A 23241-nucleotide genomic window follows, 5' to 3' on the forward strand; every position below is an offset into this window, starting at 1 on the left:
ATACTGCATTCTGAAAAATATCCATGTGGTACATAATAACAGTGACACAGTAATCCAAAAGACAATATATTGCTTGTACTGTTTATTACAGCAGAGGTAGAACCTGTAATAACCTGCAATAATTTGCAAACCAAACATAGGCCAACTGCATAGTTAGGCACAAAATGACATGCATAGCCAGTTTAGAGTAAAGCGTACTGTACACAAACAATTGCATACGAGTTCTAATGATTAACAAATGTATTTACATAAACAGTTGAGGTCATGATAGCCTGGATGTGTGCAAGTTGACTGTTCAAATGCTCAGCAATCTCATTACTCAGACATGTATGACCTTAAAGGCTTTTGCACACCAAGTCCGTATTTTTAATCCGAAATTGTCGCACATTTAAAAATAAATACGACCTTGTGTTGTGTCACTCATTACACACTGACTCCGAGAAACTTTCGTCCGTCAGTAAAGTTTTCAGAACAGGTTCGATTTTCTGCGTGTTTCGCATCAGTCAATCAATTTTTGCGAGCTGTGTTTTCCAATGACGGATTAAAAAAACATACGAAAACAATTGGACTGTGTGTGCAAAGACCTTAAGTCTTGCACTGGCAGTGCTCACACTAAAGTAACTGCCCACAACAAACTCTAGTGGCAAAATAGACCCAGCTCAGAGCTGGTATGGCTTGATGTGGAACATTCAACTTTTCTCTCCGGGTTAGTATTAATGGTTCCTTTCTTGGGTAGTTAGCTTAGCTGCTGGAGGAGTTTCTGCATAGTCATAGTACCGTAGTCATAGTAGTAGTCAGTCATTTGTTGCTATGGCCCTTTGAGCCTCCTTATACAGGATTGGTGTGAGTTCAAGCCCTTGCATTGGTTAATTAGAACTTGCCAACTTTGTTGAGTGCTGGTTTCCTATTGTATGAATTAGCTATTCCCCTTTCACTTTGGAATTCTGAAATCTCATTTTCTTGGCCAAGGCGATGGCATCCAGATGCAGGTTGCGGTTGAGAATGACCGAGCCACAGGTCAGAGCACCGGCCAGAGCGCCAGCGAAGCCGCACAGAAACACATCCTGGCCTGGAATACAAACACCAACAACAACATAAAAACTCCATTTGGACAATGTGTGAGAAGACTTTCATCAAAGCTGGTGTGTGTTTTAGGGACTCATGGTCCTGCTGGGAATGTGATGCCAACTGACTGACCTGTCAGGTAGAGGTTCTTCAGTGGAGTCTGAGGTCTCACAGTAGCATTGAGTTCAGGGCTGAAGCGTTCAATGCCATGATCCGCTCCGTAGATCTCACCTTTGGGTGCTCCGATGTAGTGTGTGTTTGTGATGGGGGTGCCAGCATCAATAAACTCAATCTACACAAACACACACAGAGAAAGACAAATGGTACCTGAACTGTCAAGGGAAGTGTCAACTAATTACTAATTGGTAAATGGACTGCATTTATATAGCGCTTTTATCCAAAGCACTTTACAATGTGCCTACATTCACCCATTCACACACCGAAGGCGGCCAGCTGCCACGCAGGGTGCTGGCAAAGCCATCGGGAGCAATTTGGGGTTCAGTGTCTTGCCCAAGGACACTTCGACATGCGGACTGGAGGAGCCGGGGATCTAACCACCGACCTTCTGATTAGTGGATGACCTGCTTTACCGCCTGAGCCGAAGCCGCCTCATCAAATGAAGCCTGCGTTAGTTAATTCGAGACACGGAAGTCATAGGCTACGCCCCAGCAGTAACCAGCTGACAGCCGCCGATTGGATCATCATTTAACCATTCACCAATCACAGCCATTCTCTCAACAAGGCGGTCCGGTTAAATACGGCCTCCTCTCTCACTCTGATCTGTGCTTCACCGATGCTGATGCTTCACACTGCGGCTGCTGGCAACGCTTTGCCTCCACCACCCCAGCCTCCACCTTCAACTCAGTCTGCTTGGCTCAAAGGCTAATCATGTATTCTAGCTCAGAGCCTGCATGACTCAAAAAGTGAACATGTATTCCATGTCTTGCTTAGGCTCCCTCTGTTACTCACTATGGCTTTAAATTAATCTGGCATCTTGTATCCGCATGGGGGGATTTTGCTACCCTCCCTGTTCGGCGTACCTTGCTGCTGGGCCGGTTCAGGGAGGAGCATCTTCTGTAAAGAGCGGAGCCTTCAACGCCAAACATAACTGTATTTCCATTTATGCAATAAATGGTTAAATCTATGATGAGAGTGTTCTTGAATTAATCTTTACCTTGTCTCTGCTAATCTTGGGGAAGACATCCATAACCACCTCCAGAATAGAGTCAATGAATATCTGCTTCAGCTCTTTGTAGTCAGGCCCTCTGTTCGTCACTTTGTCATCCTTCCACTCCTCAAACCACTCGTAGCTGGCAAAGCTGACCAGACTGAGGGTGGATTTGCCTGGGAAACGGAAAAAGAGGGGAGTGGTTGAATGCAAGCTTCAGAAAAATAGGACAAAATGCTGTTACAGATGGAGTGACTAAAATGACTACCGTATATCATTTACATTAATTTAATAACTGTACTGTATGTGCAGTGTATTGTCATTTGCCATGTCGTTATTATGTTGTAATGTAAGTATTGTACATGTTATGTATTGTACTATTTCTTTACATGTGTCGGACCCCAGTAAGAATAGCTATAGCATTTGCTGCAGCTAATGGGGATCCTAATAAACTAAATTAAATTCAACTAAACTAAACTTAACAAAACAAAACTTAACAAAAACAAAAACAAAAACAAAAACAAAACAAAACAAAACAAAACAAAACAAAGTGTTGCATCTCAAGTCTTTGTACCTGGTGACCGTTCCTCCCAGGTCGGGTCTTTAGCTGATGGAGAGGCTACAAACAGGAGAGGTACCTTTTTAGCTGACTCCTCCCTCTTTCCCCTCAAATACTGTTCCACCCTGTAGGAGAAAACAGGTCAGGTTGGTGAATTTAAACTGTTTTCCCAGGACTTTTTCAATTAAAATACAAAAAAATACCAAAACATTTTTGTGACTTCACAAAACATTAGGACCACTTTCTTAATGGTGTGTAGCACATCCCTTTGCACAATGCAGATCTCACATGTTTGAAGGTATGGAGATCCTTCTTGAACTGGTTTCCTCACTGTGAGCACCATCTCCCCATCAACAACCAAGTTACATCAATAGAGGATCATAGCTTTCACCTGGATTTACCTGGTCAGTCTATAATGGAAACAGCAGGGGGTCCTAATACCTTTTTATGTTCTATGTATTGTTATACTGAGTTTAAAATCGTATCCTTATTTCAACCGTGTCTTTCTTTGGGTTTTGGTTGGCAAACACTTAAACCCTATTACAGATTGTCTGAGATAAGAAATTGAAATAAATTGGTACTATCTTACTTGAGTTATACTGTATCACAGTAACTCAAAGTCCATGCAAAACCTGACCTTTCACACTCAATGTGGAAAGCAGTTATCACACACACACTAGATTTCCTCTTATTTTCCTCCCAATAAATTGTACTTCGCCAATTGCCCCTGCTGTTCTGGTCAATGATCCACCACCTCTGCTGATCTGGGGCGAGTTGTGGACTATTCCTTTGATACATGTGCAGTCATCAGCCGCTTCTTTTTCACCTGACTGCGAGGAGTTTCAGCGGCAGGACGTAGCCCCAGGATCACTCTATTCCACCCAGTTCCCCTCCCCCCGGAACAGGCTCCTCGACTGACCAGAGGAGGCACCAATGCAAGGACCAGGACATGTACCCCAAACCCGGCTTCCCACCGCAGTTACGGCCAATTGTGCCTGTATGGATGCACGGAGGCAAGGTTTGAACCTGCGACCCTCGTGTTGGTAGGCAGGGAATATACTGCTGCACTACCCAGACGCCCCTTATGACAGATATTCTGACAGACATTCTGTAAATTACAGACAAAGGTCAAGCTGAGACAACTGCAAAAAGCAATCCGCAGCCTTTTGTTAGTAGGCCTGTAGTTGGCCATGATCAACTAGAAGAAGCGATAGAGAAGATGCAAAACAACGTACAGCTCGTCAAAGTTGTTCTCGGTAAAGATCCAGGAGTTGTCTGATTTGAGGCCCAGCTCCTCCTTGGTGCCATTCAGACCCAGGAAAATACTCAGGCCGCCTTCACCATTTTTCATCATACTCAGCTGCTTCTGGATAGCTGCAAGGCAGGAGCATCACATACAGCTTCACAAATGGCTCACAGACATAAGTCAAATGAATACAAATTACTGTGCTTCATGACAGTTTTATGGCAACATCACTTAGTCACAGAATTTCCCCTCAGGGATAAATAAAGTACTCTATCTTTCTATCTTATATCTGTCATAATTCTTCTATCCCCAAACCGCTTCTGAGTCCATGCTCCCTCACCTGGCATGGCCTGGAGATCTTTGGGCAGCAGCTTCTGGTAGGTGTTGAAGATACCAGCATCAGAGATGACCATAGGGGCGCGGATATGGACTTCCTCCTGGCCCTTCATAACGCTCACACCTGAAACCATGAAAACAAACAGTGAATCATCTCCTCTGCGGCAGCTGCATGCTCTGATTGTGTTTACAGAAAAACAGCCAAGAGTCAAAGTCAAACCCACCGTAAGCTTCCTTGGCATCATTGAACAAGATGCGGTTGACCGGGGCACGGACGAGGACGGCACCCCCGGCCTTCTCGATGATGGGGATCATGTGGTAGGCAATTTCACTGGCTCCTCCTTTCGGGTACCAGGCGCCGTTCAGGTAGTGAGCGACCAGCAAACTGTGCATAGAGAAACTGGTGTCCTTTGGCATGTTGCCTGCAGGTCACAGATGAAGCCAAAACATTAGAATTACGGACAGCACTCTTGAGAATTAACGTTCAGTAAGTACAGCTTCCCCCAGCAGCCTAGCCTACCGTAGGTGCCAAAGATGTAGGTGAAGACGGCCCTGAGGTCCTTATTCTCCGTCAGTTCATTGACCACATCTGTCAGGCTGCGGGGCGCCATTTTGAAGAAGAAGGAGAGGCGGTTGGCCAGGCCAGTGAAGACCAGGAACTTGGCCAAGGGGACGGGGCAGAGCTTCAGCAGAGCGAGGAGCCAAATACCACGGCCAGTTTTCTGAAGACAAAACACACAGACTGACTCACTGGGCATGACTGGCAGGTGAATGTAATCAAAATGTTTTTTTTGTTTTTTGTTTTTACATTTGGTAAAGTAAACTATTTGGAGAATAAACTAAGGCCACACACTCCTGGAGTGAAAATGATTTCTATAAAATTATTCCACTCATATTTTAGTATATTAAAGCCCCATTCAGTAAGTTTTCCACTGCGCCCTCTGCGTGCATTAGTATCGATAACGATATCGCCGTTCAAAGTCAACAAAACACAGCGCCAGAAGCTCTATGTACATGTTGTGACATCGGGTACTCACCACGTGATGAAATAATAATCCATAGTTCCGTGAAACATCATTTTCGTAGCAAATCCGAATCGAGTTACTTCCTCGTTTTCATGAACACAGTGCTTCCGCTGTACAGCGCATGCGCGCATGCTTTTCTTTTTTTCTTTTTTCTTGCTACGGGACATGACAGACAAACTGCTTAGTCCCAGTGCTGGCCAATGGAGGGCGGTGTGGGATAAATAAAGACGAGGGTCTCCCTATTAAAAGTCAATCTACCATGTCCTGTGACTAAAAATCAGTTATATTACAGTAAAAAATGTCAAAAATCTTACTGATTGGGGCTTTAAGTATAAATTGGTGTTTCAATTTTTTTCCATAGAAACTAGTGAACTGTGGTTTCTAAAGCAGCTTGTTTCACTGCAGCTTGTTTTATTTTATTTATTTTACTATACTGGTTGTAGAAGAATTTCTGTGTTTGTGTGAATTTGTGTGTTAGTATATTAACACTTTTCTGTGTGTGAGTACATTGTGAGCAATGCAAACTGGAGTCAAATTCCTTGTATGTGCACATACTTGGCCAATAAAGCTGATTCTAATTAACACTAAAATAAATAAGCATGCAAAGTTGCCTCTCCTCGACTCTGAAACTGTGGGATTCAAATTCAACAGTAACCCAACCATAATATCAGTCGCCAAACAAAGGCAAATAAGAGAGCTACAGTACAAAAGCAGTGGCTGTTAGGTAGCTTCAGAAATATGAGACATAGTCTACCACAGAGCAATGTATCTTCCATCATCACAGATGACCTACTCTGATCTGATCTGGCTGCACGTGCCAAAGACTGATGCAACTTAGTCTGGGAAGTATGTAAAATAATGTAATAAAACAACTAATAAGAAGATTAGTCAATTACTCGATAACCTTTGATTTACCAAACCTTGCCCTCGACAGGGATATCAGCGACAACAGCAAGAGCAATCTACTGAAGGAGGTCTTTCTGTGCTAAAGTGCAGCTCATTTAAGTAAGTGGAGCAAAGGCCGAGATAAGGAAACAAGTGGCCAGATCATCACTGAACACCCTGCCAAGCTCACGTTCCTGTCAGCAACTGGCCAGGCTTTCTGAAGGCCGATATAGATTCCAATATTGTATTTTCCATGCCAGAGAATCCAAGCATTCAGTGTTTCCTATTCAATGTAAGAAGAAACTCTGGGATAGATTAGGCCTTTAAATGAAGAATTAAGATTATTCACATGGAGGGGAGGGGGGAGGCATTGAATAAAAGAAAAATGCGCAAAGAAAATTTTATTTCACAATAGGTTTCTCTGCAGCTATGGCCATCTTATCAGCAGTGGAGAACACTGACTGACTTGACTAATATCCATTATTATGTAATGAAAGCCCAATATTGGCCTGATATATCGACAAACCGATACACTGGCCTAACGCGAATAACAAAAATTGAAGAAAGGAGCTGTTAGGAATTTAAATTCCTAACAGCTCCTTTCTTCAATTTTTGATATTCTACTGTGCCTGCTGAGCTGTTTTGGTCCACACATTGTGTGTTTTTCCTAACCCAAATAACTACACATAATAAACGAGTACACCAACACATCATGATTTGGTTGGGGTCTAACCTTGACCAGCTTCATGTACTCGTCGATGGCCTTCTCCTCTCCAGGGAAGCACTTCTTCAGCTCGTCGGGGAAGCGGGTGCGGCCGCTGTAGATGGGGTAGACGCGGCGGTTGTCGGGAGGTCCCAGCACCACCTGGTCGTAGGGGTTCTCCAGAGGCTCCCACTGCAGCTGCCCATTGGTGATCTGGTCCAGCATGCAGCGGAAGGGCTTGTGCTCCTGCAGGTCACCAATGTAGTGGATTCCTGTGGGAGGAAGACAGACGGTGTTACGACACAGCGGGGTTTCATGTTGCTACATTTTTTAATGTTGGTCAAGATTTTTATGCTGGAAGGCAACATTTTAAAGCTGCATTAAGCAAGATTCTTATGCAAGAATACATTTGTCTAAACAGCTTAAACCACCAAGTGGGACTGCATTTGAGGAGAGCATCCCATTCTCACTAATTAAGACCCCAGACATCGTAGATTTGCCCTATTCACCCAAATGCCCAAGTACTGCTGTTGTTGGGTATAGGGATGAAACGATAACGGGTTTTAATGATAACCGTGATCAAATTCCTTACGATAACGTGATCAAATTCCTTACGATAACGTGATCAAATTCCTTACGATAACCATATGCTTTGAAAAACATGGTAACTAAATACTGTCCATCATCAACCAAAGTTGGCAACCGTCTCCCAGATGCAAACGTGCAGCCTTGGAGAAATGATTTCACCGAGTGTATCAATCCTTTTTAGGTCTGAGTTTTCAATATGAAAGTTGGTGAAATGATTTCTGTGAGTGTATTAGTACTTTTTGAACATTTTCAGCACGTTTTAACAATACCGTGATAATACTGATAACCGTGATAATTTTGGTTACTATAATCGTGATATGAAATTTTCATATCGTTTCATCTCTAGTTGGGTACAGTATGATCACCTCACCTGCATGAGGGAGATGTGTGAAGTACGTATACTGACATCACATTACAGGATTTCTGGTTACTGAAGTTCAAATTTAAGCTTAAATCTGGCATAAGTGATTTTCCTGTGACCACTGACCTATTACTTCACTTTGAAATATGCAGGTTCGAGTAGTATATTTTTCCAGTATGTGAAATTCAAATCAGGATAAAAACACATCACTAACACCAGCCTTCACAGCCTTTTCCTAGATGTGAGATCTCTCTGAATAATGCGGAGAGCATAACAACATGATACAGACAGAAGAGTGATCTTCTTACCAACATCAAACTCAAAGCCCTTCTCAGTGAAGGTGTGACAGCAGCCTCCTGCCCGGTCATGCTGCTCCAGGACCAGGACTTTCTTGCCAACCTTGGCCAGCAGCACTGCTAACCCAAGCCCACCGATGCCACTGCCGATGATAACAGCATCCAGGTTCTCAGGGACTTTACTAGCTAGAAAACCTGAGGAAGAGTTAACAAAATCTGGTCAACTGTGTGGTCATGGCACCAGTGACAATCAACCACGCTCAGATGTTAATGTTGGTAACCCAATTCAATTGTGATGCTAGAATCTGATTGATTTTACTTTGATAAACGTAGAGAAGGGATGATATATCAAAAGATCAATTCAAGAATTATTATATTATGATTGAAAGTTGGTCTGAAGTTCTTTCAAGCTTTCCCCTGGCTTCCAGAAACACAGTATCATATCAACATATTTTGACACTTTCTCTTAACTGCACAGCACAATGACACTGTACAAACTGTGTTATAGTTCACAGTCACATTCTTTGGTGACGCCAAAGTGGTGTTTCTTGTTTGTCTCCCACACAGACTTGCTTGATGCTCTAGTCTAGACCAATTACACCAGGGGACAGGGGGAAATAAAACTAAAGAAAAGAAAAAACAAATAACACAATGGGTTCACTCATAATGTGCATCTGAAAGTGGGAGTATTGTGTCGTTTATCTTTCCATTTTACTTTACTTGATTATTTTAATGGAATGCCTTTAGCTTGTTCTTGTATATGAATTGTATCTTTTTGGTGCTACAAATAAATGTTATTATTAAATAATTAATATGGTGATACCATCATCATCATCATTATTACTGCAAGGCTAAAAGTAAACCTTAAGCATAACAAAGTAGATGTATTGTTTGCATTAATTTTGTATAGTTCAGTTTTTGCAGTCACAGTTACATAACCACCTCCAGTGAACTACTCACCTTGCTTCAGCACTTTATTCTTCTCTTTCCTGTCATGAAGCATCGGCTTGAGCGGTTCTCGGGTGTCCGTGTCAAACGGACAGGGCCCGGGAGTGGTGAAGACATATTTCAACAGAAATATGACCAAGGCGACACAAACTATAGCTACAGTGATCCACATTGTCCCTGGGTGTCGTCTCTGCGCCGTGTGTGTGCGTGCGCCCACCACTTCCGCGTTCGGACAAGGTCTGTGTAGAAATACCATGGAAATACCAGACTAGGAAATACCGTCCACACACCTGACAGACAGCTACAGCGACCAATGACAGTCATCCTTTTGCTCGTATCAGGCGATTTAACCCAATCAACGTCAAGTTCACTGGGGGTCTGATTTTAAAACTCACGCCCCTATTGTATTTCATGATGAAAGGCTTGTTGTTCATAGGGGTTGTCGTAATATTGGCCCTTTATGCATTGGATGTCATATAAATGTCACATTTTGTGTAGAGCTATAATGAACACATTCACAGCATGGCAGATATTTACTAAAACTACTTTAGTTGTGCCAATCTGATGTGTGTCAGGCTTCATGTGTTTGGAATAGGATCTAATAGGGAAATTGATAATAATATGCACAGGCATCAATGTTGGTTATAATTGTTTTTATGAAGGCAACATTGTCAATATTTATGCTTTAAGGTTTTGTCCATCCAATTTTTGACAATCTGAAAAAAGTAGGCTAAATAAACCCACAAGCAAATCTGTATTTATGTACACAAAGACTACTTTCTCAAATGTACCAGGCCAGCTGCACCAACTAATGCCAGAAAGTGGTCACTAAACATGCCACCAGAAAACTTGTATTCATTGTATTCTACTTCGTTACTTCCTTGATTTGGAAGTTCATTCATTGATTCAGAACCATCCACCGTAATAGAGGGAGTGCAAACAGATATCCTCAGTGTCAACAAAATTAACTGCAACATGAACTTCCCTCTTCACAAAAAAAACATGCCAAGTCCTCACAGCAACTTCTTGATTTTATTTTTGCTCAAAAAGTATTCACCTGCAGCTTCACATTCGCTTCCTGCAACGTTAACACCGAGAACCATTTCTTTAACAACTGTTTGCAATTCCAACCAACATCTGTTTGCAATTCAAACCAACATTTTACATAAGAAACACTTGAAGCAGGGTATTTCCCCCAATCCCACCCATCCTGCACAATGTCCTGGAGCCCCTGACTGCAATGCATGGTCAATTCAAGAGGCGTTATTAAAAATCCAATCCCTGCTGATCAACACGTTGAGCAAACTCCACCAGAACTGCCTCGTCCTCCCCAGAACAGTCCAGCCTCATCCGTACTGATTCTTTTCCCGGACTGAGCTGGTCCATTTTTATCAGTCAATGTTTGATTTTTGTCTGAACAGGGCTTCTTCTGTTAGTGTCGTAAACTGGAGAGTGGGTCATGAAAGTTAATACAGATTGGAAGAAGTATTCCAAATGACGAACGCCATTTCTGGCACACACACATCTTCGGCAAGCAGAGCGTCGAAACGACTTCAAAAATTAAAACCGAGGGTTTGATGTCAAATCTGCAGGTTCAAGCGTGAAAAGAAAAATCTTGTAAGAAGCCCTTTTCTGTGTCCACTTTTGGTATTTATTACCTCACCCTTTCTCTTTTTTAAATCTTTTTCCTTTTTAAAATATTTTTTGATCATTTTTATTATTTTTTTGTATTTCTAAAACTTAAGGATGACAGATTTCATTTTTCCCCCCACTGCAAAAAGCACTTCCAACATTTAGGAATAAAATAAAACATTAGGTTCTAGTGTGTGTTAGGGCATAATTTGCAGTTGTTTGTTGATATATTTACATGTATTGTACGTTTTGTAGGTATGCCAACAGTGAGCGTTTGGTATACATTAAACTGTGCAAACCGTTCTTGTGTGTGTGTATGTGTGTGTGTTTGGTAGAATCGAGAGTTCAGTTCAGATGTAATACAGTTGGTTGGGATGGTAACTACAATGGCTTAAGGTCCATGTGATGGAGGGAGGAGGAAGAGCGGGAAGAAGGACCAACTCTCCCAGCTCCCTGCCTGGCAGCGGTAGTGCAGGTCAAAGTTCAAAAGGTCAAAAAGTAAAAATGGGCGGTGGGTTTGCTTTCCTCAAGCAGGAAGTCCTCAGTCCATCTGTCAGGTGGTCAGTGCGTTGGTGTGGTCTCCTGGCCGATTGGTGACTCTTGGTTTGGGGGCAAGAAGGGGACGTCACTGCAGCACCAAGCCCACCTGAAGAACAAAGGTGGTCAATCAGTCGCATTTTTGTCCACAGTCCTCATTTACACTACCAGTCAAAAGTTTGGACACACATTTTTCTTTATCGTTTACCATTTTCCACATTTTAGAATATCAAAAATATGAAAAGACTCAAATACAATTATGCAGCGACGAAAAAGTGTAAAATCTTTAAAGGTAGCCGCCCTTTGCTTTGATGGAAAGGCAAAGGCTTTGGAAAGAAATTCAGACATATGAATCAACTTCACGATCTACATTTGTCTAAGAAACACATTTCAATCATTTAAGCAGAAGCCTTTTGATCAAAACTGCTTTAAGATAATATAGCACATTCAATCAGGTGTCCAAACTTTTTACTTGTGTGTGCATACATAGTGTATAATTCTAAGACACGCCAATATAACAACTTTTAAAAACAGACAGGACAGTAAGAGCTCCTTCAAAACGTACCTTTTCTGACCCCATGCTGGGACACTTCCAATTGTACAGATAATACTGTAGATTCCCATCTCCAATGCCAAACTTAAGCTTTTCCAGGAACGTTTTGTTTTCCATTAGATCCAGTGCATTGAAGACATCAAACCCTTTCTGGATACGGAGATGAGAAGAAGAAAATATAACATTGTTATAGTAAAGATCTGATACGTGAATATCTGACTGAACTCTCTCTGAGGTGTGGACTGAGGTACGCACCGATTTGGCCAGGATGAGGGCGTCAGACATCAGGTCCAGCAGGGTGGTGGTGGTGTGCACGTTGTAGAAGGAGTAGGCTGCTTTTAGGCTGCGGTGCAGAGGGTGGTTCATAATGGTAGAGGGCAGTGTGTAGAAACTCAGGAAGTCCGTCACCTTGCCATCATTCTGTCGGACACACACACACACACACACACACACACACACACACGTAAACCTGTAACTACGGATCTGGGTATATCACACACTGAAAACAGTCGTCTTAAATCTGAATGATTAAAAATGGTGAAGGCACTATCTGTGGGAAGAGGAATAACTGGAGTTATTTACCTCCACCAGGTAAGTGTCAATAATGTTCTCCTGGGGCAGCAGCCAGTGCTCCACCTCTTCCTGGTTCATGACGGGTGCCAAGTGGAACAGGCTCAGGTATTGGTTGAGGAGGCGATGCACCGCGGGCACGTCGCTCTTCGTCATCGCCCGCAGGGCCGTCTTGGTGACCTGGAGGAGAGATGACAGGGGAGGATGAGAAAGGTGTGGGTGAGGCATGTGGTGTCTATAGAAACAGGTCAGTGACTTCTAGACTCTAAAATGCCCATAGAGAGCGTTTGTGTGTAGAATGGATTATGATGTACAGTATATGATGTACTGTATGCATATGACATAGTACAGTGATTCGGTGGCCCGCGAGGCTCCACCTAGTGGTACGCAAGAGCCTTGCTGACTGCCATCAGTCTATCAGCAAATAAGATGATCTGTTGTCACATCAATTTTGCGCTGGCTAATGTTGATGTTTGTCCTTTACAGAGAAATGAACTGGACAAAAAAACTGACATTCAACGATCACACTGTTATGCATTCAAGTGCACCTCGGAAATTTGGCAATGTCTTGCATGTCTGATTGTACCATTCAGGCTAGGAAATTCCAGTAGTAGTAGTGTAGTTTGGCGAACAAACAGCATAGCTAATGAAAACAAACAAAAAACATTGGCTATGGGCCAAATTATTTTAAACATCGATATCGGCCCAGAATTCCATAATCCTTGCATCCCTAGTTGTTATTTAGCCTATTCTGAGGCCATTGCATGGTTAAATCAGTGATTTATTATGAAAAGAATTGTTGATATCTGCAGTGAGAAGTGGTACTTGAGAAATGTGGTTTGGAACATAGTGGTGCATGGTCTGAAAGGTTTGGGAACCTCTGACATAGTACATGATGTATGCATATTAAGGATGTATGTGTATTATGTACAGTATATGATGGTATCTAAAGCGCTTGAGACATGCTTGTGATGAAGGGCTATAGAAATAGATGACTCGAGTTGTACTATTATAGTACAGCCTGTAATGCAGGGGTCGGCAACAGGCCACCCGCGGGGCAAAACTGGCCCACCGAGCAATAATATCTGGCCTGCCAGATTATTTTGATAAAATCTGAATTTTTATTTATTTATTTACAAGTTAGGCTCTGCTATGACCATCAGTCCAGGTGGTGATGTTGTGAATGTGCAAACAAAGAAGCAGTCAATCAAGTAATTCTCAAAATGTAAAATGATACACATTATTCACAATATGGAAAGGGGAAAGGGTTCAAGAGCATTTCATGTCTGAAATAGGTATAATGGGGCTATCCATGTCCTCGTTTATTTCTTATTTTTGTCCATTCTCTGCATCTCACACACATGTCTTATAAGGCGACCTGTCGCAAATTCCAGTTGATTTTTTTTTATCAATCAATTTCTTAAATTAGGCTTTGATTATGTTCTGGCCCACAAATCTAATGGCGGAGACAGAAAATTGGCCCTGCTGTTGAGTAATGGCAGAGACAGAAAATTGAAAATTGGCCCTGCTGTTGAGTGAGTGGGTGAGTGGGTGAGTGGGTGAGTGAGTGAGTGAGTGAGTGAGTGAGTGAGTGAGTGAGTGAGTGAGTGAGTGACACCAACATCTGGCAGACGGTACAACTTCATGGTGCGCTGCATAGTCATGTTCCGGCTCAGATGGGAGAACTTCACCTCGATCAGTTTACGTGGGTTCAAAGAGCGATGCCAGTACCTGCACGAAAACAAACAACAAAAGAGAGTCACACACACCGATCATAGATATCCACAGAGAATGGGCGAGAAGAACAGGAAGGGTACAGTATGCATGTTGGGTGGCCTACCTGCATGTGCCCACAGGTTTGGGCAGCACCACCCCGGCGGTGTAAACAGCCTGAAAGATACCCTGCAGGTTGACCCGTCTGGTGATCTCTCTGATGAGAACCGGGGCAACTCGTTTGGAGCGAAGCTTCTTGTGCACGCAGAGGAAATTGATCTCAACCATTTTCTTTTCTCTGAACAAAAAAGAGCTGAGTTAGTACACGCAGCTATTCTATGGCTGATATTTTTAATAAGCCCTTTTCACAGGAGCCATTTTGAGGTCTTAAAGCAGGGCCAATAATAGGTGTAACTAATTAACATTAATGATAGTTACACTATAGGTGTTCCAGTGTCAGGGACCTCATTAATGTTATTTGTTACACCTGTGTTTATACTGCTTTGGCACTCAACATGGCTGCTGCAAGGGCAAGTTAATAAAAATATTTATATTATACAGGTAGTATTATTGACTGCACTGTGCTTTAGAATACTAATCTATATCATGTCACATTTTACAGTTTATAATACTAATCTAATTGTACTTTTACAATTATGATAAACAAACTTTCTTGTAATAACCTTTTGTAAATAACATTGTAATAACACGATGAATTGTGATTTTCCGGTCCAGAACACTGTTCAAAACTATGCATGGAAATGAGATGCTAATACTTAATAAAATGAAAGACTTTATCCAACGTGCGATTCCATGTATAGGACAAACATTTTGCACAATACAAGAACCCAATATTCAAGAAGCCTGAAATACTTTTCCTACACTCAAAGAAAAGAAGAAGAAGAGCCTTTTGCAAGTAGGTAATTTCAATCCAGATTGAGATTTTGAAATTTTTATGCTTCACTGATGTAATGTGCTCCCTTACATGTCGTAGATGCGGATGTTGGCGGGAATGGCACTGATGAAGCCCACCAGCTTCTGGTTGGAGTTGACCCTCACCCCACAATGCCACTGGGGCAACCAGCCAGGGGGGCGCAGGGCCCTGAGGAAGAGACTCGGTCAGTCAAATGCAGTAGTCGCCAGCACTAACATTCCAAAGAACAGGTTGATTTATTTATTTGTGTACATTTATCGATCATGCATGCACTTCTATGTACAAGCTCCTCTATGTATTATTTGTGTATATGTATGTAGGTGAATTGTATTTGCATCTGCCCCTATGTTGCATTTCCAGTATAGTGTACGTCAGTTGCAGGGAAGGTAAATGTGTTGCATTTAATGTATTGTTGATATGGTGTTTTCCACCTTCCTCTTCCTGTGTGTGGTATATTTGCCTTGCCGCAACTCATACATGATCATATTTCCTGTCAAAATATACCACACAATATTTTTTACGCCAGATCATTTATAACATTGGATTTAGCTAAACATCTTGTCAGGTGCCAACTTGGGAAAATAAAGACTATAGGTTAAAATAATCACCAGAGCAGGAAGTCAGGGGAGTAGTCAAATCGGAACATGTTGTCGTCGTCCTCCACATAGTTCTCATTGAGAAGAGTGTAGAGCTCCTTAAGCTGTTTTAGAGACAGAGTGAGAGAGAGAGTGAGAATTTGGCAGGAAGTCGTGATAATAGGGGTGTTACTAAAAACCCGAATTTCTGGGTTAAGCAAAAAATAATACATTCTTAATATGTTTGGTTTAGCATGTCTAACACATTCACAGGTTGATAATCCTGAGCAATACAAACGGAAAGTGAACAGAAAGCCAAAGTCACTATGGTGACTAAATAAACATCAACATCCAGTATGTGGCTATCACCTCTTTAGTCGCAATATTCGATTCTATAAATAGTCAAAGGGGGCCAGCGAAAAGTTTTTTTTTTTTACAAATGTAATTGATATCAATAGTTAAGCATGATGCAATGTCCCCATATCTAAGTTTGCTGTGCTGGAGCTACACCTTTGTTTGCTTTTGGATTGTAGATTCGGGCCTGAAAATCAAGTTTGTAGTCCTCAACATGTGCATTCCACTGTGTTGGGACAAAAAAAAACATTCACCGTGTTATCAGCCATCATTCTAAGGCAGTGGTTCTCTAGCCTGGGTAAAGCCAGCCTTCAACGTGACGTCACTCACAGACACTATGCCTGTAGCGGTGTCTTCCTGACTGATAGTACATAGAGGTCACATAGAGGCTGGGTTTACCCAGGCTAGTGGTTCTCAACCTTTTTGCACCAAGTAGCACCTCAGAAAGTACCACCATATGAGAGGGAGGGAGCCCCGCCCCGTACCACAGGTTGAGAACCACTGTTCCAAGGTGATCAAACAACACTTCTAATGAGAGGACAGCAATGAATGAAGGGCACAGCCAGAATAGCTTTAAAATAACAAATAATCAGTTAGCCTTTTACCAAAACAAATGTATTGTTCCAGAAATAATGAGATAAAAGTGTGTGAGCCAATGGTTCATTTTGACTTAACAAATGATTAATTCCTCATAAGCATCCATGCTGAGAGTGAGTGTGAGTGAGAGTGAGTGTGTGAGTGTGAGTGTGAGTGTGAGTGTGAGTGTGTGTGTGTGTGTGTGTGTTTATACACTTCCTTACCACAGCAGAGTCCCCCAAGTCGAGGGCATCCCAGCTGAAGCCCTGTGGAAGGCTGTAGGGCTCCTCGCGGATGTTGTCTTTGTCAGGTTCAATGGAGCCATGCGATGTCACCATCTCCCCTGAAGGAAAACAAAGGGGCGATGCGTCTGACACAAGCGTAGACTGAATCTGGGCTATAGATCATGAGCCCTTTTCAGACATAGAGACACTGCATGAAATAGGCCACGCCCATCACGGGGGAAAAGCTCCATCCATTTCCACACACCAGTGTCATTTTCCTTGAATTAAACATAGCTAAAAGCTGTTGTGTGTTGGGCTGCGCAGATAACAAATGTAAAAAATCGACAGTTAAAGTTTTTTTGTACTCCTGAGGAAAACAAGGAAGCCATTGAGAATTGGCGAGAAGAAAAATGTGGATGTTGCTGTCAATGAAGTAAGTTGGAGTGTTCATCTTCCGTGACGCGACATAGGAGAACACCAGGATTGGACGGGAATTTGTGTTTTCCCCCGTTTTGGGCGTGGTTTCTGAATGACGACGCGCTCCGCAGTGTCTCTATGCAGTGAACTCCGGAAGATATCCAGACATTACTCGGATGGGTCCACGTATGAACACAATTGTCCATTGTGATCGCGCAGCCACGCAAATAGATCTTAACCACCCAAGCCCCTAGGCTAGTACAATGTCCGTGTCGCTCGCGTGCTATTGTCCAGAGCGAGCGGGCGGGTGTGTGCTTCCAAGCAAAAGATTTGTTGCACTCTTGACAACGAGCATTGTCAGCATCGACTCTAGTGAAGTAGAACCAAAAAGACATTCTCTCAGGCGTTTCACCATCTCTCATCTATCTCTCTCTCAGTCACTGCGGCTCGCTCTGTGTGCATCTGCTGCTTGCCTGCAGCGTGTGTGTGTGTGTCTGCCCCGAGTGCCCCCATCCCACACACAGAAAGGCTCCACTCAGAGAGAGAAAAAGCGAGCAACACATATTTTCTGGATTGGAAAAAAAACAAGGAGTTGGTGAGATGCTGTACTGCGCGCCCCTGCACTCTCAGTCAAACCACACAGAAGATTTATGAAAAAACAAATGACACGAAACAATGCGTCTTGTATGAAAGGGTAACTCCGGGGGAATGTCCGGACCTGATTCAACGGACATAATCCAGAGGTCATGTGTGAATGTGGGTGTGGCTATAAACTCATCTGCAGGTGTACGAGTTCGAGAGGAGAAATGAAAACAAGCCCAGTGCAAATTCCTCACTGAATTCTCTCTTGTCTCCTTAAAACTGGGACTGTCAGGCATACCGTACCTAGCTTGGGCACAGGCTGTGTGTCCCAGAACTGGTAACTCCTCCGACTGGCCTCCTCCATGGTTTTGGCAGGGCCTTGGCCTACAGAGAACAGTTCAATGGCCTTCTGGATCTCCTGCAGCTTATCAGCTGGCAATGAGTTCACCTGTCCAGAGGGTCAAAGAGGAAAGACATTGGTAAATGCACTCTCTTTCTAGAGGAAGCTTTCAAAAGTCAAAGAATGAGCTGGAATATACCCATTTCCAGCAGCCTCGCTCACAGGAACAAAACAAGGGATACAAACAGAGAGCGAAACTTAAATTCACTTGTGCCAGGCGTCACCCAACACGTACCTTAGCAAGGGGGTCCTGTGCTGCTTCTGTGGCACCACCAGACTTCTTCTTCTTTTTTGGCTTCCTTTTCTTCTTCTTAGCCCCAGTGTCATCCCCCAGACCCTTGTCACTGAAATGGAAAACAGAAGCCATCCGTATTAGGCAAGGTGCACCCCAGAGGAAAGCCACATACTAGTCAAAACTGACTTAGGTATCTGTCTGGGATATGCTTTCAAACTGAGTATTAGCAGGACCATTAAGTCAAAAGGCCTGGCCTTATATAAATAGCAGCGTTAGTATTAACATATGGACTAGACAACTGGTCACAACACCTCAATTTTTCCAGTGGTTATTGAAATGTAAGCAGTGCAATATTGTCCAAATAATGCTTCAAAGGGTGTTAAAACATCAACAAAATTTGGGACTCCTCTTTGCATCAACTGTCAAACCTTTGTACCAGTTCAGGTAAGGTTTGAGAGTAAAGAGTCGACAATTTTGTTGATTACCTACAAACCCTCTATCTGTATGAAAGCAGTATTTGGAAAAAATAGAGGTGTTCTCAAACTTTTGACCGGTAGTGTCTATCCATCACACGCACAAATAACTGAGAAGCTGTCGGTCATCTCTTCTGATTAGTAAAAACCAGAGGAGCCACACATACACACCCCCACCCATCTATCCCAGCGTCTGGGCTGCGAGAGACCGCATACTTACAGAGGATAATCTCATTAGTGTCCAAGAGGGGAGAGAGGCCACACACTGGCCTGTATTTGTAACACCAGGACAGATCGTGAATCACATGACCCAGGGCAATAGTGCATGGTATGGGTGTGTATGTGTAAGTTCGTATACATATGTACATACCAGGGGCCAGTGAGTGACTGGGATAATAGACAACAAAACATTCAATGGCTTGTTCCACCAGCTTCCATTTGAACCAGTCTTTGTGGTGTGTGTGTGTGTGTGTGTGTGTGTGTGTGTGTGTGTTGTGAGCAGACCTTCATGTTCTAAATGAGCATCACATAAATTACATTTGTGCATGCGTGTCCTCATCACGTTCAACAGCGACAGAAACCAATGCGAAGCAAAATGCGATATTTTGCTGTGAATGTTAAGTGCTAGGCTGCTTAAACATTTGCGATTATGAACCATATTTCGGTGATATGGGGGCAAATATCGGCCCAGTCGACTCGTGACGTTAAGCTAAAAAAGGACAGCAAACTGACAGCTAACGCTAGCTAACGTTAGCTGCGTGCATGAAGGAGCCTGATGGTCAATCGACAGAGTGTGTATGTATGTGCAGACGTGCAGACAATAGCAGGTTTGACAGCTAGCTAGCAAGCTAACTCTAGCTAAATGTCAGATGGGGGTTGCATGAACGGGGTTTGTTACCGGTGGCAGTAAATAACTACGCTAACTACACGCGAATGATATGTCGAACTGTCAGCTAAAAGAAAACCTCAATTAGACATGTTCCCCATATGACTGCATGGAAATATCATGCTTTACTATTTGGATGGCTTTAAAGATCACTTTGATGTTCTTCACCCCCCTACGCCTTGCGATCCAAAGCAGGGCAGAAGGAAACCGACGGTAAAGCCAGCCCACATCAGGAAAAGAATGTACACTCAGCCAATCATATCAGAGAAAAGACAAGCACAAGCCGCTTCTATCCAATAGTGTACAAGCAAGTGGGCGGGACAAGCTCCATCGGGGTTGCCGATCCTGGATGTCTGAGCTAGCTCGCCCAGTTTGCACACTCGCTTTACAAAAGTGTACAAGAACATGACAAGTTTTACATCGCGCTAGGGCCAAGCCTGCGCCCTTACCCATCGTCAGAGTGGTGCTCTTCATTTTCACAGTCGCTGCAATGTCCCTGGTCTTCTACATCTTCTTTCTCCGACATCGGTGCTGTCTCATTCTCATCCGCCATCTTCAACCAGGAAGTGAGAAGACACCGCGTGCCCTCGACGCCTTTAAAGATCCCTGAATGCTATTGGCTCAGAGCTGTGATGGAAATGTCTTCACTGTTGTCATTATGGAACTATTTTGACAGACAACTAGCCTATGCTTTTTACACACAAGAACAGTAAAGTTCAAATACAAACACACGCTCATAATCTGTCTTGGTTTATTTTGAATTTGAGTCCTCAAATCCTCAACCCCCCCCTCCCCCCCAGTTCAAAGGTTTTTATTTATTGTTTCATTCACATGATCAGACTCTCTCTCTCTCTCTCTCTCTCTCTCTCTCTCTCGCCATTTCACCTCCAGGGAAAATACAACTGTGGAGTGTTTGACATGAAACACAGGGACAAGGTGGATATAATATGCATAATGTAGGTTACAGCCTATTATGCATAATGTAGGCTACAACCTAGACCTAGAGTAATTGATAGGATAATGAGTTCAAGAAGAGATGTAAAATTGTTTTGGCAGGGACTTGGCCTATTAGAGCAGTGCATTGGCCTTCTGGCTCTCATGCAGTTCATCAGCTTATGAGTTTAACTGTTCAGAGGGTAAATACACAGGAAATGTACATTGTTCAATGCAAACAAAATCTAAATGGTAAATGGCCTGCATTTATATAGCACTTTTACCCAAAGCACTCATTGGGTGCTGGGCTGGCACAGCCACCGGGAGCAATTTGGGATTCAGTATTGCCCAAGGACACTTGCAGACTGGAGGAGGCGGGGATCGAACCACCGACCTCCTTTATCCAAAGTGATTAGTGGACAACCTGCTCTCTACCTCGAATTACAGCTATATAACATTATCTATCTCTTTCATAGCAAAGAACAAGCATTTCATAACAACAGCAAAAAAAAGTGCACAGGGACAGCAATGTGTTATTAGTGCTTTTATGAAAACAGTAGTTTTTCTCCTACATTTTACATTGGTTGACACATAATACTGACTGCCATTCACCCAGAATAAGCATAAACACTGCACAGGTAATGTGGCTTCAGTCCTCCAGTGGGGTCATTCATGACCTTAGATGTGCTAGAATCTGGAAACCCATCCTGATCCAATATAATTACAGTAAACTAGCAGCTAACACTGTGCGGTATCTTTTCATTACCGTGAAATATACCCTTTTATCGTCCGGTCTCCTCATAAGGGTTTGAAATGACTTACTGGTGGCTGGATTAGATGACCTCAGTCAAATGTTCAACCACCTCGTACTACCTAATTCTGATGTAAGATTGGTACAAGATTGGCAACTAAAAATAAATAATACAATTTTTTCAATAGGCATAAGGTAAGTAGCATATGTTGCAAATAGATAAACATGACTGATGCTCACATTAGCATGTGTGAAATGATGCCGGGGCAAAGAACACCAATATAGTAAAGGCTATACACAATACTGTATATCTTCTTCTTCATTGTCTTTTTTCTTTTCATAATTTGAAATTAAATTGTATAAGAAAACAGCTATCAGCAACCTCACAGTTTATAATGTTTATATCAAACATTGATTAGTTTAACTATTTCTCATATACTGTATTACAGGTATGTGGAAATTTCCACAGTGCCAAGGTTAGAGTATCCAGAGTATCAACTTACATTAACGGCATAAACACTTTGATCATTTGATCCATCATGTGTAGAAACTGTGGCAAATACTGACATATCACAACACATTTAGTACCGAAACATTGTAGCAACAATAATATTTTTCGTTGTATATCTTGGCTGTAAACCAACACAACCAAGACACGATTGGCTTCCTAACCATAACACTTCTGAGACAGCTTTAAGTCAAGTAAAAGCTATTTTCGCAATACTAATATTAGTTAAAACCCAATTATGAAGTATAAAAATGTTAAACATTTTTCACACGCACAACAATGAAATGAAAGAACATGTCTTCAATCTCTGTCCCACAGAGCGGCGATACGATGCCCTCCTACACATGAAAGATAAAAACATTCAAAACAAGTTTGGGGACGGGGCCCCGTATGAGCGCTTCACAATCAATTTCACAGCTAATCTCCAGTGTCCCGTTTCCATGGAGGGTAAGAGCAATCAGCAGTGACAAGAAAAGACTTGATACTCCCACAATCTAGCCCCAATGTCTTATCCAGCCCCAGGCAATTTATCTGCAACAGCCATGGTTCTTCTTCATCTGTGACTGATAAACAACATCTTTCTTTCTTTTTGTCTTGGTGTAAATTGGACACTTGAGGCTGGGACTGGCAGGCAGCGGCGGGCTGTCTCTCTTCACATTCGGAGCTCCTTTTCAAAGCTCCTTGTTGTCAGAAATGTAGTTTTCCAGATGGCTCAGAGGTGTGTCATGCCTTGCCTTTGGCTTTGGCCAAGGCCATGCGCTCTGAAACGGTTTTGATGTGAACTCCTCTGCGGGACACTTTCACATGGATAAAGAGCGTGGCGGGGGACAGGGTGGAGCCGTCCGCCTTCAGTAAGTGAACGTGACGATAGCCTGAGGAGGGAGAGGAGCACAATACACACATTACAAACAATGTCCAGCGACAATGACTGGTCACGTAATATCTAGAGCGTTTCTGAGCACCTGTGCGTAGGCTTGTGAACGGCAAGGTGAACTGGCCCACAAAGTCGTTCTTGGCCGTGTGGTCGTGATCCTCCACCACAAAGCGCACCAGGGCCAGTTCAGGGACCTGCAGCTGGAAACTCAGAGTGCAGTCCCACCGTGGATTAAAACCTGCAGAGGGCGCAAGAGAGCTGTAAAAAACATCAACTCTACCTTCCAAACAAACTAGTAATGGCGTTTCGACAGAAAATGCTGTTACACAAACAT

General features: G+C 42.8%; 3 protein-coding genes across 3 annotated transcripts in view; all 3 read right to left on the bottom strand.

Moving 5' to 3' along the window:
• Window positions 1-77: 77 nt before the first annotated feature.
• retsat.2 (retinol saturase, tandem duplicate 2) lies at window positions 78-9392 on the bottom strand. The gene is made up of 11 exons (XM_083648677.1): window positions 9193-9392; window positions 8245-8427; window positions 7018-7259; window positions 4895-5096; window positions 4599-4796; window positions 4379-4498; window positions 4028-4166; window positions 2808-2917; window positions 2240-2409; window positions 1198-1357; window positions 78-1069 (listed from the first exon to the last, which is right to left on the bottom strand). The coding sequence occupies exons 1-11, from the start codon at window positions 9350-9352 to the stop codon at window positions 921-923; spliced, it is 1833 nt and encodes a 610-aa protein (XP_083504803.1). The 5' UTR covers window positions 9353-9392; the 3' UTR covers window positions 78-920.
• Window positions 9393-9847: 455 nt separating this feature from the next.
• On the bottom strand, window positions 9848-20402 carry LOC310787178 (glycylpeptide N-tetradecanoyltransferase 1-like). The gene is made up of 12 exons (XM_083648544.1): window positions 20291-20402; window positions 18483-18591; window positions 18151-18295; window positions 16849-16967; window positions 15728-15819; window positions 15171-15287; window positions 14313-14483; window positions 14095-14203; window positions 12485-12652; window positions 12158-12322; window positions 11915-12052; window positions 9848-11458 (listed from the first exon to the last, which is right to left on the bottom strand). The coding sequence occupies exons 1-12, from the start codon at window positions 20392-20394 to the stop codon at window positions 11438-11440; spliced, it is 1458 nt and encodes a 485-aa protein (XP_083504670.1). The 5' UTR covers window positions 20395-20402; the 3' UTR covers window positions 9848-11437.
• Window positions 20403-21363: 961 nt separating this feature from the next.
• The window catches only part of plcd3a (phospholipase C, delta 3a), a 31602-nt gene continuing 29724 nt past the window's right edge, over window positions 21364-23241 (bottom strand). The window contains exons 14-15 of the mRNA XM_083649069.1: window positions 22996-23145; window positions 21364-22905 (exon numbers count right to left, since the gene is read on the bottom strand). Of these exons, the coding sequence (XP_083505195.1) occupies window positions 22757-22905; window positions 22996-23145 (299 nt within the window). The 3' untranslated portion in view covers window positions 21364-22756. The remainder of the gene's footprint in view (window positions 22906-22995; window positions 23146-23241) is intronic.

Source organism: Poromitra crassiceps (assembly GCF_964638095.1).
Source record: "Poromitra crassiceps genome assembly, chromosome: 13".
NCBI lineage: Eukaryota > Metazoa > Chordata > Actinopteri > Beryciformes > Melamphaidae > Poromitra > Poromitra crassiceps.